The sequence below is a fragment of the Epinephelus lanceolatus genome, chromosome 15 (assembly GCF_041903045.1).
Source record: "Epinephelus lanceolatus isolate andai-2023 chromosome 15, ASM4190304v1, whole genome shotgun sequence".
NCBI classification, from domain to species: Eukaryota; Metazoa; Chordata; class Actinopteri; order Perciformes; family Serranidae; genus Epinephelus; species Epinephelus lanceolatus.
In genome coordinates, this window is record NC_135748.1 from 29,301,068 (window position 1) to 29,320,000 (window position 18,933).

At 39.6% G+C, this 18,933-nt stretch overlaps 1 protein-coding gene across 3 annotated transcripts in view; it reads right to left on the bottom strand.

Moving 5' to 3' along the window:
• The window catches only part of LOC117267110 (single-stranded DNA-binding protein 3), a 67,280-nt gene that overhangs the window by 4,164 nt on the left and 44,183 nt on the right, over positions 1-18,933 (bottom strand). The window contains exons 5-14 of one of the 3 annotated variants that reach the window (XM_033642782.2): positions 15,995-16,084; positions 9,526-9,609; positions 8,301-8,360; positions 7,335-7,401; positions 4,170-4,234; positions 3,861-3,922; positions 2,178-2,223; positions 1,741-1,776; positions 1,571-1,622; positions 121-191 (exon numbers count right to left, since the gene is read on the bottom strand). In XM_033642782.2, coding sequence (XP_033498673.1) covers positions 121-191; positions 1,571-1,622; positions 1,741-1,776; positions 2,178-2,223; positions 3,861-3,922; positions 4,170-4,234; positions 7,335-7,401; positions 8,301-8,360; positions 9,526-9,609; positions 15,995-16,084 — 633 coding nt within the window. Of the gene's footprint in view, positions 1-120; positions 192-1,567; positions 1,623-1,740; positions 1,777-2,177; positions 2,224-3,860; positions 3,923-4,169; positions 4,235-7,334; positions 7,402-8,300; positions 8,361-9,525; positions 9,610-15,994; positions 16,085-18,933 lie in introns of all 3 variants that reach the window. The other 2 variants (XM_033642781.2, XM_033642783.2) reach the window with 2 other exon arrangements.

The following is an 18,933-nucleotide window of genomic DNA, read 5'->3' on the forward strand; positions in this document are numbered from 1 at the left end:
TGCATCTGCACTGTCTGTCTGAAACTGTTACACGCCTGGAGAGTTGAAGCTTTAAAATAATGTTACAGAGATTTTTTTTAGTTAAATGAATTACTAAGTGAATTAAATTTTGAGACTCACGTTGGGTCTGTTGCCTCCCGGTCCGATTGGATTCATCATTGTATAGATGTTTTCACTGGAGTTAGTCGAATCTGCAAAACACAAGCTTTAGTTACATGATATTACAGAGATTATGTTACTCACTAATAAAGATTTGATCAAACAATAAATTAAATACTTAGCGGTCCAGTGCGTAGGATTTAGGGGGATATATTGGCACCATATCAGGCATCACCCTGAAATAGTGCAGGATTTATACTTCTGTGTCCAATCAACTGTAGTCTCTGCACTGACGTACAGCCTACAATATACCCTACGCCGTAGCCTGACGTACACCTCCCCAGAAATGTAACTTCATGTTACAGCGACGCAGACCTCCTGTCTGTTTCTGTAAGCTGAAACCATTTCCCTCAGTGGAAACAAAGCTTTTAATTACTTTAATTTCACAGATAAGAAGCAATAAATTGTGAAGACAATAAAGCCTCCACAAAATAACATAAGTCTTGAGTGTGATTCATCCTGGCTTTATATGAGCAGAGGAAATCTCAGGTAGTTGCTAGGCTAATTTATACAATGTAAAATGACATGGGCTTGTGTTAATAATATTAGCATGTTGTATTTGTTTGGAAAACATGTTTAGTATAAGACAGTTGTTTTGTCGGTGAACCTTGTGAGCCAAATTTTGTAACATCACCTTTGTTAAATGTTGCTGTTGTTCCTGGTTTCATATGGGTAGAGAAAAAGTCTGCTAGCCACTAGGCTAATTTATACAATGTAAAATGCCATAGGCTTGTGCTAAAAACATTAGCATTTTGTATTTGTGGGGAAAATGTGTCCACATAAAGACAAGTGCTTTGTCTGTGAATGCTGCGAGTTATAGTGAAGCTAATTTGTGTACTTGTGTTTGAAATTGTCTCTATTAAGCCATGTTTAAGTTCCTCGTCTACGGAGACCGTCATGTTGCAACGCCATGTTTCTACAGGAGCCCAGAACGCACAAACCAAACACTGGCTCTGAATAGGACCATCTGCTTTTGAGCGTCAGCTACCATAGTTAGCAGACCGTCTGTGATGAAAACGGCAGAAAAACACTGATTATTTTAACATGAAACTGCTTTATTCAGTGTTTTTTTTACCAGTTTAAATCACTGGATCGATTTGTTTTGGAGAGGAAGAGACATCTGCAGATAATTTGTCTCCTGGTAAAAACTTTCTGAACAATAAACAAAGGAATTCTAACTAGCAGAAGATTCAGCTGGCTGCAATGTGCAGTCCTCACCACTAGAGGCCACTAATTCCCCCTAAATTTTACACACTGGCCCTTTAAATAAAAACAGAGACGTGAAAACACTGAAAGTGCTTGGCTGGTGAGGGGACACATTCATGCTGGTTTAGTGAGGAAGAAAAATGAAAGAGACATCTATTTCTGACACAAGTGTTAGCGCTGGGGACGTAGTTATGTGACGCACCACCTGGGCTGGGCATGATGGGAGTTCCAGGTGGACCTCCTCCTCCTGGAGGACCCTGCAGAAACAATCAGTGATTGAGGTTAAAATTACACTCAGACCATGAAGCATCAGTGTAATTAAATTTTGACTGCGTGCATGAGAGTGGCTCTTGTTTCTGACAGATTTGAACTCACCACATAGTTTCCTGGAGATGAGGAGGAGTAGGCTATCTGCAGGAGGAAGAGGAAACAGATAATCAGATCTGTGGGTCAGAGAATGCTGAATGTGAATCTGTACAGGGAGTGACAAATGAAGAGAACTCTTTACAGTCCGATACAGCCCTGCAATAAATATTACTTCTGTAAAGCAGACTGCAGCAAGGACGTGCTGTGTTAACTCTATAATATGTTTTTGATGCTACAGTTTGTACTGTATATTTTCCTTTAATTATGTGATGAACTGTCCCTTTAACTGTCATTTAGGGAAATTGCCTTGGAAAACCAAAGCTGAAAATCAACAGCATAACATTAGTGTTTTGCTGGGGTGTTGCACAACACTGAGGGTCATTTCCTCTTTCTCTGCCCAACACCTTTATGTTGTCATGTGTGAAGGTCAAGGCTTTCTGACTCACAGAGTTAGCATTAGGTCCTGGCCAAGGCCCTCTTCCTCCGGGACCCCTGAGGCGAAGAAAAATAAAGGACACAAAGAAAAGAAAGGGGGAAAGAGAAGAAAAAGGGTGTGAAGAGAAAGGCAACATAAATAACTCACAGAGGATACAGCAAAAGGAGAGATCCTCTGAACCCCACAACCCAACAGCAGGTTTGAAAGGCATGTTTTATCGAATTAAAAATTTGCCAACATTATTTAACATAGCCAGAAACTGTTAGAACAGAAATTGTTGTCGGATCTTCCAATTTACGACAGTCTTGAACACACCACGTGCAACAAACGCTTCCCTCAGGAAACTAATCTCAGCTTAACATAGTGATACATCATCAGAATCATTTAATTCTATGTCTCATTTAAAATCAAACCAAAAATTAACCGTTTACATGAACCAGGTCATGTAAAAAAATAAAATAAATTTTAAGCTATCACGTGACAAGAATTAAAGCAAAATTTGTACAAACTACAGGCTGTTTACACAAACACACAGGAGAGGCTGTAAGCAGAGGTTGTGAAAATTCAGTGGGTCTCATTCTTGAAACTTGAGCAGAACAAATTTGTGTGTAAACTGTTCGCAGAAGGAAATTCATGTATATTGCGGTATTTATCAATATGTTAGCAGCTCCAATCTTTTCGTAGGTACAAAATCTACACCTGCTTCTGACTGCTCGTAGTGTTTGTGTAAATAAGTTATTGCACAGAAATGTTGCTTGTCATTATTAGAAATTACAATTTTATTTCATATTGTGCTCTGTTACATTCACAAAATACAGATGCCTTTAAAACAAGCAAGTTAAACTTGACAAGAGATTAGAAATATAACACATTTAGCTAAATTAGTTGACATTTAGCTTCAGATTAGGGTTCTTAAAAACCTGAATGAGTTTTTTAAATCCACTTAATACAAAACTGGAAAACGCTGCTCTCTGAATGGATAAACTAACAAACCAGCACAGTCCTCCTCTGCGCTTTTTACGCACTGCAGCCCCAAACTACATGTCATTTTTGTTTAACTTAATTATCAGAGAGGCGACATGGGACACGTAAACATGATTTCAAATTGAGTTTTGGTTTAATAAGACCTGTGGACGTGTGAAAGCAATTCAACGTCTGTCTTTATTCGCACTGGGCAGCTGGTGAATCCGAGTGGGTTTTAAATACCGAGGTTTTTTATGTGCAAATTAACGTACAGATTTACTAACATTTCATGAATGAGGCCCAGTGTGTGTCGTATGTGGAGTCCCTCACTTTTTTCCCCCAATATTGGTAACACTTGTTGGCACTTGAAAAAAAAAAGTTGTGTATAAAGATTGCATTTTTCTCTCTAATTTTTGTTATAAAATAAAAGAAATTCAACTTATTTTTTTGCTTGTTTTTTAAAATCATTATCATTATCATTATTTATAGCTTTATAACTGTGTTGTACTACAGAACAGACATTTTTGAGTTCACCCTACTTATAGTCACCATTGTGCTGTTTCCATACAAATGTAGGATTTATATATTGTGGTGAAAAATGAGGCCCGAGTGAGTGAAGTGTGGCAAGAGCAAAAAACAGCCTGAAACTGACTGGGGTTCAGAGGATTAATCTGCACTGAGACATGGATAAAAAGTCATTATATTTCACTACATCTGTGTTTTCACTTACATGTTCATTCCTGGCATGGGACCGCCCATGGAGTTGGGAGGAGGCCTCATACCTCCGTAATTCTGTAAGACAAGTGGTTAAAAAACACTGTAAGAACATTCGCTTGAAAGTTATAATCGATTCTCAACTATATCACTGTTTTTGTTTACTCTGGTGACGCTAATTCTTGGACTGTCTTGGGTTTGGCCTTTTGTTTAACATTTTCTGGTTTCACACATACATCATTAGACTGTGAGCCCAAACTGTTCTGATGACTGTACAGAAACAAACACATCTCAAGAACAGATTCATCCAAATAAATGTGTGTACCTGTGGGCCCATGGCCATTCCTCGAGGGGGGTTCATTCTCATAGGTCCACCCATGTTAGGATGTCCTGCAAGAAAAGACCGTGTTACGCAGTGTTAATTTCATTAACGAAAACTACGACTGAGTACCTTCGTCATTACCCTTTTTGTTTCAGTGACAAAAACGAGATGATGATGAGACGACACTAACGTCATTTAACAGTAACTGTGACTGTCTCAACACGCAATACTGACAACGAAAGAAGATGAGACTAAAAGCTCTATTAAAATCTTTATCTTCCTTGATAAGAAGGCCAGACGAAATAGTATAAATTGCCTTTTATTTCTTTTAAATGCAGCAGTTCTGTTTCCTGTGCTGCTGTGCACACCATATCAGGACGATACTGGCAGCAACAATAAGCACAGACAGGAGGACTCAGAATAATTTACTTACTCACTGTGCTCCAATACTACACTACTTATCTTTATTTTATTATCACTAATTTTATTGATCTAATGTGTCTCATTTTTTATTGGCCAACTGTTGGTCTTCATTATTACATTGTTTAACTTTAAGTTCTTAATTTTTTAATGGTTTTAATGTCTTAATAATTCTTAATATTTGGTTGTTAATCTTAATTATTTGAATTTTTTGTCCTAATTCTTCACATGTAATATTTATGTGTCTGTTTTAACTTCCTTAAATTGTGTCTCATGTCCTTAAATTGTTAACATCAGACCACTGACACAAACACTTTCTGCAGAGCTGCATTCTCAATCATCCAACCAGTGTTTCATTTGAATTTGATGAGATAAAATCTTATATAAAAACAACTAAAATGACACGATTATTGGTTTTGATTAGACTAAATCAGAATGTTCAGTATAATCTGATGTCTAAAATATCGACAATTTTCATTGACTAAAACTAGACTAAAATAGTCATGGTTTTCTTTGTATTATCCGTCTGAGATAAGATTGAAGTGCCTAGACTTTTGGTCAACTAAAACTAAACAAACAACTAAAACTAACTACATTAAAAAAAAAAAAATTAACACTACACCAGAGTTGCACACTGACTGCGACACATTACACATGACACATGGTGTAAATCCACATATGGCTCCTCTCTTAAAGTCAGGAATTAAGACTAGCCGCAGACAATGCTTCATCCTAATCCCATTAGTCATATCCCGCTGGCCCCTGAAGCTGTAATCTGCAGATAAAATCACCACTGACCCCTCACCGAGCCAGACACACCCACAAGTGCTCAATCCACACAAGAAAAGGAACCGAATTTGTGCTAAAAAAAAAAAAAAAAAATCATAAATCTGTTGGATGATGTTCAGTCCTGAAACAACCTGTTCATGAACTGATTTATCAACTGTGAGAATGAATCAAAACTTTGTAATAATCGATTATCCGGTATTAGAAATGTGTTGAAAAATGCCAAATTTTTCTCCAATGTGAGGATTTGCAGTTTTTCTTCATCTCTTAATATTCTTATTTTTAATTTGTTTTTTAGCGGCACGCACAGCTCCATTCCTAACTGATACATAGTGGTGGCAATGATCAAAACAACCCTAACAACAGCACTCACTGACAATTTTTTTTTTAGGATTATTCTTTTTAGGGAGTTCTCCCTTTATTATATCACAGCTGAGTAGTGACAGGAAAGGAGGGAGAGAGCACAGCAAAGGGCCATGGGTTGAATGTGAACCCCGGCTGCTGCAAAGGACTCGGCTGATGTGGGGCGCATGCTCTGCCAGGTGAGCTGGAGGTCACCCCACAGACAAATGTGGGTAAAACAAAAACAAAAGCGTTTCAGCTCAACACTGTCGTCAGAGTGACGTGCCTGGGCAAGTGCGTCCATCTGAACTCTGCCTGTGCATTCCATGTAATTGCTGAGGCGCCACTCGAGCTTGTGTGAGACTGTTTCTGTGAAAGTATTTTAAATAGCAGTGATTTAGCAGAAATGAGTGTGTTTGGGAACTACTGAGCATACGACTGAACTTGGATTATACTGCAGGAGATGGGTGAGAGTTTGTAAATGGACGTGTTGAATTAGGTTCGCTGTTGTTAATCGCGGCCCCCTTCTACTTAAATTCATAAAGATTTTTCTCCCTTTTTGGATTCTGTGTTCACTGTGGAGGCATCCAAGGGAAACAAACTTTTCTTCAAGAATCCAACGTAACGAGGGGTAAGTAATTAATATAAATGATCATTATGTGGGTGAAGTATTCCCCTAATACCCCTTTCACTGTCAAACTGACCAAAGCATGAAAAAACTAACAGCTATTTTAACAGAGACAGCACTATAGACCGTCCCTTCTTTAAGCCTCCTTTGCATTTTTACACAGAACCAAACAGCAGCAGCATCACATCGCTCCAGTGTGTGATTATAGACTGCATTCTGCAATACTGCAATCAAAAGAGGCATGATGCACATCACATGTAATACAACAGGGTACATACATGTGCGCAGCTTTTTCTGAACAATAACAATGGCATTAACGTGTCAATAAAAATCATTTACCACCCTTTTTACATGGCAGCTGATCTCTTCCTCTGCTCGGAGGGAAAGGAACTCCCTCACCTCATTGTTTTCCCAATTTGCGGACATTTATGGCTGCTGTTCTTTTTGGAGTTAGCCCCTAACTGCTCACAGCTACTTTTTAAATCTCCTGCGGTGGGTTGCATGCATAACACAACATCAAAAAGTCACACTCATGCTGCCCATGATCCATGGTGGATTAAAGACGAGACCATTCACCCCCCCCCCATTCTACGCTCATATGTTATATACAGAGCGGTGAGGCGGCATAACAGCACGATATCCCTGCCCTAAACAGGCTGTGAAAAAGTGCTAATGATAACAACTAGATTTTTTAAAAGCTGCATGAATATATTGATATTTAAATAACATTATTGTCAGTACTGTCCACCTCGGAGGAAACTGAAATCAATTCTCAACACCTGCTGATATCCCGTTATTTTTTGACATCTTATGGACTAAAAAAGTAAATGCTGAGTTTGACAGATTAATCAACAACGGAAATAATTGTGGCATCATCAATCATCACATACACCATCTACTATAAAACATATTTCATTATTTGAGGAGCTCCCCCGTCTGAACTTAAGACTATACGATAAGAGTCTAGACTATAAGAGCCATCTGAACCTTACCTTGCGGTCTTGTCGGGTCCAAACTGTTTGGCAGGAGAGGCTGAGATCCAGGGATTCCCCCTGGAGGCTGAGGAAAGACCAGACATGGAAACTGATTAAAATAGTGACTCACTTTAATGCTTTGCAACACAGATATACTGGCTTAGGTTTGGGCGGTATCACAGTATACCAGGATATTTAGAAATTCTGATGTATAATTTTTAACACCATCAAAAATAGAGACGCTCCCCTTTCTATTAAACTGATACAGAAATGCTGTATTGAAGTGATGTAGTGCACAACATGTGCCACCAGAGGTCACTCTCTACTCCTGCAATGGGCAGCTAAGCTGATAAGGATGGTGACTGTGAATGCGCTGTTAGAAGTCTGCCTACAGGGCTTTTGGCCAGAGAGAGATTTCCTGGTTGAGGTTAGGAATAATAATAAAAATAATAAAATGTGACTAGGAAGAGCAAAAACAAACAAAAAAAATTTAGTAATAAATGCATGTAAAATATAGACAAAAAAATTGGTAAGCAATGCAACAAATAAATAAATAAACAAATCTACAAAAAGTGAGTAAGCAATGCAAAAAAAAAAAAAAAAATTAGCATAAAATGCAAAATCAAAACAAAACAAAAACATACATGAGTGAGAAATGCAAAAAAACTCAACAAAAAAACTGAACAAGGGCAAAAATTAAAAAATAACAAAAAATGAATAAACATTGCAAAAAAATCAACAAAGAGTATAAAATGCAAAATCAAAATAAAACAAACATAATAAAACATGAGAAAAAGTAAATAAAACTGAGCAAGAAGTGCAATAAATAAATCAACAAAAAAGTGACTAAGCAACACAAAGATAAATTTAAATAATTCAACAAAAAATTAAGTAAAAAACAAACAAACAAACAAAACTGAAAAGTGAGTAAGAAATGAAAAACAAAACAAAACAAAGAACAAACAAACTAAACAGCTCCAGTACCTGATTTGGCATTCGGAGTGCGGGACGCGGTCCACCTGGATACCGTGGTGACATGAAAGGCTGCGAAGAGAAATAGAAGAAAGAGGAAAAAGAAAAGTGGGGTTGAGGGTGGGAATGTGGGGGAAAGAGGGACACAGAGAAAACGACATTTTCATTATTGATCAAACCGAGAGCACTCAAACAAGGTTAGCACTGAGGACACAGATGGACATAGTGTGGTTGGAGAATGGAGGATGACACTGAAAGATCATCAACACACCCGCCTAGAAACATAAAAAAAAATACACAAGTGAGTCAGTGTTTTATGATTTTTAACAATGCCTGCTTACACACACACTCAGAGCGTGGATTGTGTGTGTGTGCGCTCACACAGCTCCCTGCACACCCTGCCTGCTCTCACTGTGGTGTAAGCTGATTCGGCCTGTGGTCTGCATGCGTAGTTAGAGACACCTCGGGCCAACAACACCGTCCAAAAGCCTTAGAGGAAGCATGTCCACACTCTCTCGCACACAAGACGGAAACCAGAAACCACAAGAATGAAGAGCCGGGCTGCCGCGGTTAATGGGCAAAGGCTAGCTTTACCTCCACAGTGGTACGTCTGTAGCTACTGTTCTGGATAAGTGTTGAATCACACACTGAGTTTATTACGGCTGAATATCTTGAACTCGCTCTCATCTAGCTGGAAGCTTGAGTAACTCAAAACTCTATCTGTGTGTGTGTGTGTGAAGTCGGAGTACATATGTGCACCCATATATGTGACGTGTCCATAGTGCCTGTCCTGTTTTATTAATAAGGTGCAAGAACAAGTAAGCAGAGCAGAGAGGAGTATGCTGTGTGCGTTTGTGCATGCGTGTGTGTTCAGAGTGGAGGAGCAGATAACTGTGCAACCCCCCACAAGCTGCTCCGGGGGTGGGGCAAGGAGTGAATTATTCATCCCACACGGGGACAGCCGATTCTGGGCCTTGAAGAGGAGTGGGCCCTGCTGCCTCTGGATGCTCGGCTTTCATTGAGGAACTGAGAGGGACCGCAGGAGCCAACATCTACGAGGAGTTAGCCAGAACAGAACTAGAGCTGACGGGGCTCGAGGGCAGGAGAGGAGGAAGGGGTGTGCGAGTAGTGAATGGAAAGAAAAAGAGCTTGTGTGTGGGTGAGGGGGGGGTGGGGGGCGGGATTTAGAGGGAATGAAAGAGAGAGGGGTGTTTGAGAGAAAGAGTTTGCGTCTTACCTGGCCATGGGGTCCCATCATGGGGTTGCTGGGGTTGTGTGGGGGGGGCTGTGCGTGGGGGGACTGCTGAGAGCCGGGTGGTCCCTTTAAGAAAGAAGAGCGATATCAGAGAGGCGAGGGCCCGAAAGTGGGCTTTACACCTGGAGGAATTACCCGATCAAAACCAGAAGAAAGAGGAGGACGACAGGAGGGGGAGTCAGCGGGGAGTCTTTAGGTTGAGGAGGAAGAGGAGGAGCAAGAAGATGGATAAAGCTCTTTATAATTTGCAGTTAGATAATGTTCTCCTTAAAGGAAAACTTAAGTATTTTACAACCTGGACCCTGCTGTCCCATGTTTTTGTGTCTAAGTGAGGGACAACAATTTTTCAAACTGTTCCAGTATTGAGAGACACTGCTGCAGCCAGCAACTGCGAAACAGACTGCGATGTAATACACTCAGGGCTTTTGGCACCTTCACTTTACGTCTACTGAAAGTGCTTGTTTTTGCCACTGACAGGCTCAGATTGTTATTGTAAGTGTCTGACAACAATATGGAAAGGATCCCTACAGAAGTTCAACATTGTTCTTTACTTTCCATTCGGCATATTCTGTTAGTTAGTTTGTGTAACCAAGTCTCGTTTACAGAGAAGTCTCGGACTTCTTTTTTCCGCTGTGTCAAAATCATCTTACTAATCAGCCATGGCGTCAAAACATCACAACACACTGCTCCACATTGCACTTGTTTCTGCAACTCTTACTAACGTGGTGACTCCTCATCTTTCTGCAATCAGTCACCTCTTGTGAGATTTCAGAACAAGCAAAAGGTAAAGAAAACATTTCATTTCTCTGTAGGGATCTTTACTATAATGTTGTCAGGGATTATAATAACAACCTGCGCCCATCAGTGGCAAAAACATAAAAAATAACCACATAAATCGGCCTGTCACAGTCATTACATTACCAACTCACTGAAGTCACTAGGGATAGGAGAAAAAATGGATACAGCATAGTATCGCGATATTTTTGCGGAGCAATATCTTATCATAACACAGCGCCACGTATTGTTTTTTTTTTATATTATATAAATTATTAATATTACAAATACAAATTAAACTTTAGGTAGCCCACTAGAATAATATAATAAGTTGCTTTTTCAAGCCACTAGATACATTTTACTGCAAAAAAAATGAGATGAACAGACTGAAACATTTATCTTATTAGATAAAACAGATGTTGACAGAGTTTTCCTTTGGGGACATGATTTACATTTGAAAAAAGGCAATAAATTGCAATATATTTTATTGCAATACTCAGCATATCACAAGATGTTTAAAAGTATCATGATTTGTATCATGGATCCTCTGGTGATTCCCACCCCAAGAAGTCAGCAAAAACTACTGATATCATGTCTGCATATTATACAATATTGCACTTGTGTTAACGTGTGTTTGTTCACATACATTCTCGGAACCCATCGGCTGTATTCGGTGTCTGACTTCCGGCTTGATTTGGGCGGAGGAGGCAAATTTCCGTTTCCGACTTCCGCTTATATATAAGTAAATATGCTGAAACACTGCGATGGATTCAGAGTTTGCAGTGACGCCAATTATGTTCCGCCTCGTTAGTTCACCGCACAGAGCGTTTAACCTGGCAACAACTGCAGCCGGCTCAAACGTGATTGGTCAATATCACGCGGACTACAAACAGTCTACAACCGGAAACCAGGGCTCTTCCGCTCTTCTTCTGGAGGCAAGATCTCTGGGGTTTGCCTACAGACTCTACATTCACTGAATGTAGAGTCTGTATATAGAGACTAGTTCACATAGAAATCTCACCAACATTTCAGCTACCATGATGCCAAAAAAAAAACAGCAGGGTTTGGTAATGGATTGCCTTTTAAGGAATTACTCTCTATACCTCTGTGCCAAATGTTTAAAATTTATTCAAAGACAGGGTAAAGTAAAGACTGAGATTTACATCATAACCACATTACACGTTAAAAAACACTTATTGAAAACATGTGAAAAGACTATATAATGCTGAATTGTGGAGTTAAACTGTTAACCTGTTTTTCACCATTTATGTGTCCAGGATTTTTTATCAAGCCAGCTTGATAACACAATGGAGCAACCCTTAGCATAAGCCCCACCCCTACACTATATAAGAACTAGAGCCATTGAACTTTGTTGTGGTGTGAAAATAAATAAAATCAATAAATTACCATCCTGCTACAGACTAAGAAGAGCTAGGCGGATTTTCAGGCTGTGAATATGATTCTGTCTCTGATGGCTCTAACATGTTTGGCTGTTAGGGATGCACGATTTTGCCGATATGTAACAACTTATTAGACCGATAACCGACATTGATATATCCACTTTTTCCCCACCTAATGTTAGTGATCATCAAGTCTCTTCTGTAGTTAACATCATATTATGCATGCATACTCTTATCATGATGGCCCACCAGCACATGGAGAAATGAATACAACACTTTTAAATGTATGCAATATTTATTCATTGTGCAAAATAAGAAAAAGCATGTTGGCTGATTCTGATAGCTCATTTTAAAGCTAATATTGGCCAATACCAATGACTTGCCGATTATTATCGTGCATCCCTAATGGCTTCCAATAAAGCTGTTATATGGAGCATCCATTGTAGGGCTACATTTAAAAGAGGTTGCAGCCTTCCTGTAAGTGGGTGTGGATTCAGTGCATTCAGTGGACACACCCCCTGCGTCACAGATCAGAGAATACTACCTGTTTTTCAATGATTCTAAAACATAATTGTATATACTACTTCTGTAATCATTCAAATACACTCATTTTTCTGTGGTGTGACAAACTCATTACACATATTTATTTTTGCTTTACCCGGACTTAAAGTGCAATTTTTGTGAACGGAGCCTGAGAGTTGTTTTGTGTAGTTTTAATTTATTTATGTTTAATTTATTTTGGATATTTTAAAAAGTTTTTCACATTCCAATTCCAATGTCTGAATATTCTTAAGAGTCCTTTGATTATGCTACTGTATTCTCATTACATCAGAGGAATAAATGGCCTTAAAATGACAATGATATCTTTTATTGCAATTATTTCTGGGACAATATTATCATCCACAAAAAGTTGTTATTGTGACAGCCCTGGATGTAAATTGGCAGCTGCAGCATTCTCTCAATAACTGTTGTTCCCATTAATCACTTAGACACAAAAACATGGTAAAACAGGGTCCAGGTTGAAAATTACCTAAGTTTCCCTGCAACAAAAAACAGAATTAAAAGCCAAAGCTCAACAGGAAAACAGCTTTAATTTGCCTCTGAGTCCAAAACAAGCCAACAGAAATCAGCATTAAGCATAACTAATTTTGCTGGACTGCTCTAACATGTGCGGCTACGATGAGGAAGATGATCCGTGGGACAGAGTACCACGTGCAGTTCTCCTCACCACCACATGGGGGCAGTGTTGCCAAAGGCTGAGTGCAACAGGACAGGAAGCAGCAGGACAGGCACTAGTGGCAACTTCAAACCACAAACATGATACTGACAAAAACAAGTTAAAGTTGTTTTTTTCTTCCTCCTGCTTATTGTGAGGCGACTTCAGAATGACAATGAATCAAGGAGAGCAAACCCCCGAGCTTCACGGACACACTGCTGGGTTATTGCTGACATTTCACCCCGAGACAAGAGGTTAATGACCCCTAATAAATAGCTCATTATGCAACAGTCTCTTTTCCGCTCTTATCACGGTCAGTGCCTTCATCTCTTCTTTTTGAACTGTTGGTCGGACAGAACGAGACACGTGAAGACATCTCTTTGGGCTCTGGGAAACAAATCAAATCAAAATTCAGCCAGTTTTTGAGCGTTTTATTCAAAGTTCTTGCAAAGCCTCTTGTGTTTCGGCAAAATTTAACATCTGTGCATGCAGAAAACAGAGCTTTGCATGACAACATGTTTATGACTCTAAAAGTAGAGGACTCGAGAGAAGAAGGTATTGAGTAGGTCACAAACTGAGCATCGTAACAGGACTGGAATTGAAAAGATCTCATGATACCCGGCCCTCACTATGAGCCATATTTGCAGCAAACAACCAAAGCTTTCCGTTACAATAAGGTCCCTTGAACACACACACACACACACACACACTCACACACACACATAAACCTTCGCCCAATCTCACTCCCCCACCAATGTTATAAATAGCACTTCCATGCGTCTCTCCTCACCCTCTCTCCCCCCACCCTTCCCCTTGCTTATTCACAGTCGTACTCTCGCTAATCCCCCCTCACCGCCACCACCACCATCCTCTCAGCACATTGCCTCGTTCTCAGCGAGCAAACAATGGAGTGGTAGGTAGCCACAGAAACAAACACTGGGCCACAGTCCTGGTGGCACTGATCTTTCACATTTCCCTCTCTTCTCCTCCTCACCCCTCTTCATCTCCCTCCATCCCTCCCTCTCTCTCTCTATCATGTCACTCGCTTTTCCTCTCCGACTCTTCTCCACCACCTTATCTTGCCTCCTGCCAAATGCCAGTGCTGTCCATCACACCGCTGCCTCACGGAGGATGTGTGTGTGTGTGTGTGTGTGTGTGTGTGTGTGTATTTGTTTGTGCCTGTATGTGTTTGTATATGTATCTGTGTGTTTCATTCTCTTCGCTCTTCAGACAGCCATCTCCCACACTAAAACCTTTCCCTTCACAGAGCCGAGACAGGTCAGAGACAGAGACGGAGATGGGAGGAGTGGAAGAGAGGATGAATGCGGGATGGTTGAATCACCGGTTGGTCGGACAACAGTGGCCCGGCGAGAGTGAGCCACAGATGAATCAACGGTGCGAGCGTCAGAGGGTCTGACTGGGTGTGAATATCGAGGAAATGTGGGGGGGAAAGGATGGAGGAGTGGGATAGTTGGAAATGTGGTGTCATCTGATCAACTGATACTGGATTTTTGAGGCTGATATTGATACTTGAGAATGATCAAGATCCCATAATAAATCAGCTGATATTTTTGTTTTACATATATGTATAACAAATATTTTGAGATAAAGATTAAATGTGTAAAACGTTTTAATGGTTGAACGATAAACTTTTTCATCAGGCATTAACAGTTATAATAACCATATGACATCATGTCGAGGTCATGTGAAAACCAAGTATCAAATTTGGTGATTTTAAATTTATTTAGATACTGTTTTCGAGAACTCTTGATCTTTTTTAAGTTAAATAAACCATTTAATAATACAGTAAATTAGCTAAAAAATATATTGTCACAAAGCCTGAAACAAAGTTTTATTGCAGTTTTAGGGATGCGTGTAATATCAGCAGATATCAGGCCGATAGTGACACAAATAGCTGGATCGGATTTCAGTGACATTTGAAGTTTGAGTTGTTGCTGCATTTAAGGGTGCTTTCACACCTGCCCTGTTTGGTTCAGTTCAATCAAACTCAAGTTCGTTTGCTCCTGGTTCGTTTGGGCAGGTGTGAACACAGTGTGATCACACTCAGGTGTGCACCAAAACAACCGGACCGAGGCCTTCTTCAAGAGGTGGTCTCGGTTCGGTTACAAACGAACTCTGGTGCGGTTCGTTCGTGGTGAGAACGTGTTCCGACCTGGATCTGAACCAACTGCAGTCACATGACACATTGTTTGGGTTAAACATGAGCATGTTACAGTCCTGGAGGATTATTAATGTGCACCTCCTCCTGTACTGCCTTAATATGCACATTCAGCACATCCAATGCATCAAAACATTGTTTTCTAGTTGGAGCCGCGCCTCGTTTTCAAACTGTATGGTTTGACTAAAATGAACAATGACAGCAATATAGTCCACGATGACCAGCGCTAAAATCAACCTGCGTACAAAGTGTTGCATTTATCTTGTAAGTGTACTCTTCTTTCTCACACAAGGCATTTGATCTGGTCCGCTTTTAAATGCTGCCGTGAGAACACAAACCAACTCTAGGCAACTATATAACTGTATAGCAAAATTAGTCCCTGATTCGGACCAAAGCCCAGTTATTGGTATCAAGACTAAAAAGTCAGATCCCCACACAGTTTCTACTAAGCGTGCAAACATAAACGCCAAAACCATTTTATTTTTAATAACCTATATCGGTAAATAATATCAACCTGCTGATATCAGTCAGGCTTAATCTGACATTTTTTGCTTGAGCTTTTCAAAGACAGAGCTGCTGTTTTATAGGAAAAACTCAAATTTGGGTGATTTTTGTGTTTTTGTTAAAGTTAATTGGTTATCTGTAGGTGGGCAAATTATTCTTCTTTCAAACATTTTTAAAACATGACTGAATAAAAAAAAAACAACAACTGTATTTTCTCCTGGTGCTGGAGGTTAAATTAAAAGAACATGCAAATACTGCCTCAACTTGCTCTGATTTGTTTTTAGGAGTCATGTGGATGAAGGGTAAAAAGACAGAGATGTGTGTTGTTGGAGGAGATGGAGGACTAAACAGGACAGTGACAGAGGGGGTCAGTCATACCTGGAAGAAGCCTGGGGGCATGGGACCACCTGGCATGGCATCGTTCGGGGGCATGTTGCCCATCACAGGGCTAGGCGCTGCCGCTGCACTCTGAAACACACAAACAAACACAGCGATTAAATGTGGTGTTTGGTGTGTGAGTATCAGTGTGTGTGCGTGTGTGTCTCTCTCTAACTGCTCCACAGTGATATTTATGTACATGATGCACTGGCCACCAAATTACTAAAGGGGGCAGTGTGTGCACCTACAATCACAGCACACTCCTGCCCCCCCCCCCCCCATCTTAGGTTTAATAGTTAATTCATAAAAGTGTCTTCTATGAAAACCTTTAAACTGTTGCCTCATCTCTTCTCTCTGAGAGGAGAGGCTCAGCTCCGTCTGTGAACTGGGAGAGAAACGAAGAGAAAAGTTTTCAAGGACAAATTCCACCCAAATCTTATTTATGTGCTCTGAAGAGTCTCTAAGAGAAACACTCAGGAAGTGTCAGCGACACAAAGCTGTATAGAGATGTGTTTGACTGACCAGATATTTAGTATTAGTTATGGTTCACCATTTAAAAGCAGTTCTGCAGTCTAATTATTTGGGATGTAAAATCTTTCAGATCTTGTGTTTCCACAGAACGCCTATATAGCAGAGTCCTGCACTGGGTCGGGAACCCGCAAAAACAGCTGATTTTCGGGTGTTTTTTTAAAAAACATTTTTTCCCGGGTTCGGATCTGGGTGGAAAAAATAACATGCAGGTCGGATCACGGGTTTTAGATAAACACATCAGTCATTAGTTCGGTAAACTACTGATAACTACCTTGGTCATTATTTACTCTCTGAGGATCGCCACCGCTATTTCGCAACGGTCACTGGTTCAGCTGTTTACACGCGTTTCACCATCTAATAACACAATTTGTGATTGGACGACAGAATCAACATGGCTGCCACCGTCTAACAAGCGCCTCTTCCAAAACAGTAAATAATTATTTAGGTATTTGAGAAATAAGTGGATAAAACGTACTACTATCACTTTATAATGTTTCTGAAGTGTTTCCCTGATGGATTACTTCTCTCCTCGATGGATTCTAAAAACACGTGACGGCTCGTAACTGCTGAACGTCGCTCTGGACAGAAAGTAAGTCTGTTATTATACTGAAGTCAGGTTTTTATTGTGAGAGCTGCTTCATTCAGGTCGTTGTTCACTTACTGGCACCTTAACTGTGGCGATATGCTGTTCAATATTCAGCCAATAAGACCCAAAATGATTACTTTAAATCCGGGTTACGGGTCGGGCTGCGGGTCGTGTTTCAACGGGTCGGACCAGGTTGCGGTACTAATTGGCCTGATGCGCGGGTTTGCGGTTCGGGTGCGGGTTTGTACGTCGTCGGGTCGGGGCGGATCTTGAAAACTGGACCCGTGCAGGACTCTGCTATATAGTTTTCCTGTATGCAAATCAATGTAACGGTGACACAGTGTGTGGACTGTGGCAATACCGAAATTCGTAACTGAATGCTGTGGATGATCCTGAAACACCACATACACTGAAGTGGCCAGTTTATTAGATACAGCTGAGGACACCAAATGCAAATAAAACAAACATATCATACATTTATGAAGTTTATAATTGTATTTATATTTTTTTCTTCAGTGTTAGAGATGTACATTCAACTCTATGGTCATTTAGGAGGCTGTAGGTGGTGGTGTAGTATATAACCTAAGAATTAATGGTGTTTCCCCACTACTGCGTTATCTTTGTGTCTTGTCTTACGCATAAAAATGTTCTTATCATATCAAAAAATATGTTTATGGTCTTTTAATTATGGTTTATTTTATATAGGTGAGTTTTACGATGGAGTGTTTATTTAAGTTTCTAAAATTACTTATAATATACCTTTTTTTTTACTGCTGTATATTTTTCCCCCATTTTAAAAAAATATTTTTTATGGTATGTTGTCAAGGTATTCTGTAAATAAAATAACAATAAATATCGTACAATTTAATATAACGAGTACTTGCAAGACTTCCTCTCTGCATTTGTTGATTACATTTCTCTCAATAAAATATATCTAAACATTTTTAAAAACTGGCATGATGACTTTTTTACACATTTATTTTACATACTAAAATATAAAATTAACATTACTCAAATTCAATGATCAAAGGTGTTGCACAACTTAAAAATAAAGCACAAAGTCATCAGCAAATAAGTTGAGTTTGTAGGGTTCTTGGCTTTTAAGGGGCAGTAATGCTTTTTAATGTTTTAATAGATCAATATCTGCTAAAATAAAGCTGACACCACACCACAACCCAGAGTGTTTTAGTAGTTTACACTAATCCAGGAGAGTGATGCCTCTTTTCGACCGACATCCATTTTCTTGTGCTGTGATTTAAAGCCTTTCACAAGCATTTATACCATCGAAACCTCAAGAAATTAGTTTTATTTTTATTGAAAACACTGAAAAGGCAATTAGCATAATTAGAAAATTATCCAAAAACTAGGAAAATGTCAACTTCTAATTATATATTTAAAATTATGTGATAGCAAATAATTATAGACATTATTTGGTTTACTTTTTTGCATTTGGTCAGGTTTAATTTTCAGGTTATTTCTTAAGTTTCTCATAGCCTTCTTCCAATGCTTCTTTTAAAAAAAAAAAAAAATTTGTTCAGCTTTCAAAGGGTTAAAGGGGAACTTATGGTCCTATGGTCTTAGACAGTCCAAAAATATCAGCGTACATGATGATCTCTCTCCTAAATCCTAAAACTAGAGTGCTAAAACTCAAATGTGTGATGTCATACGGTATAGTCTGGAGCTGCTCCATAGTCAATGAAGGGTGGAGGATGATCTAGACGACACTGAGAGCACCATAGGGGAATGTTCTGAGTTCGTGGGTACGTTATTTGCTTCAGGAATGAGAACACTACAACAGAATAAAGCTCATGTGGATATAACA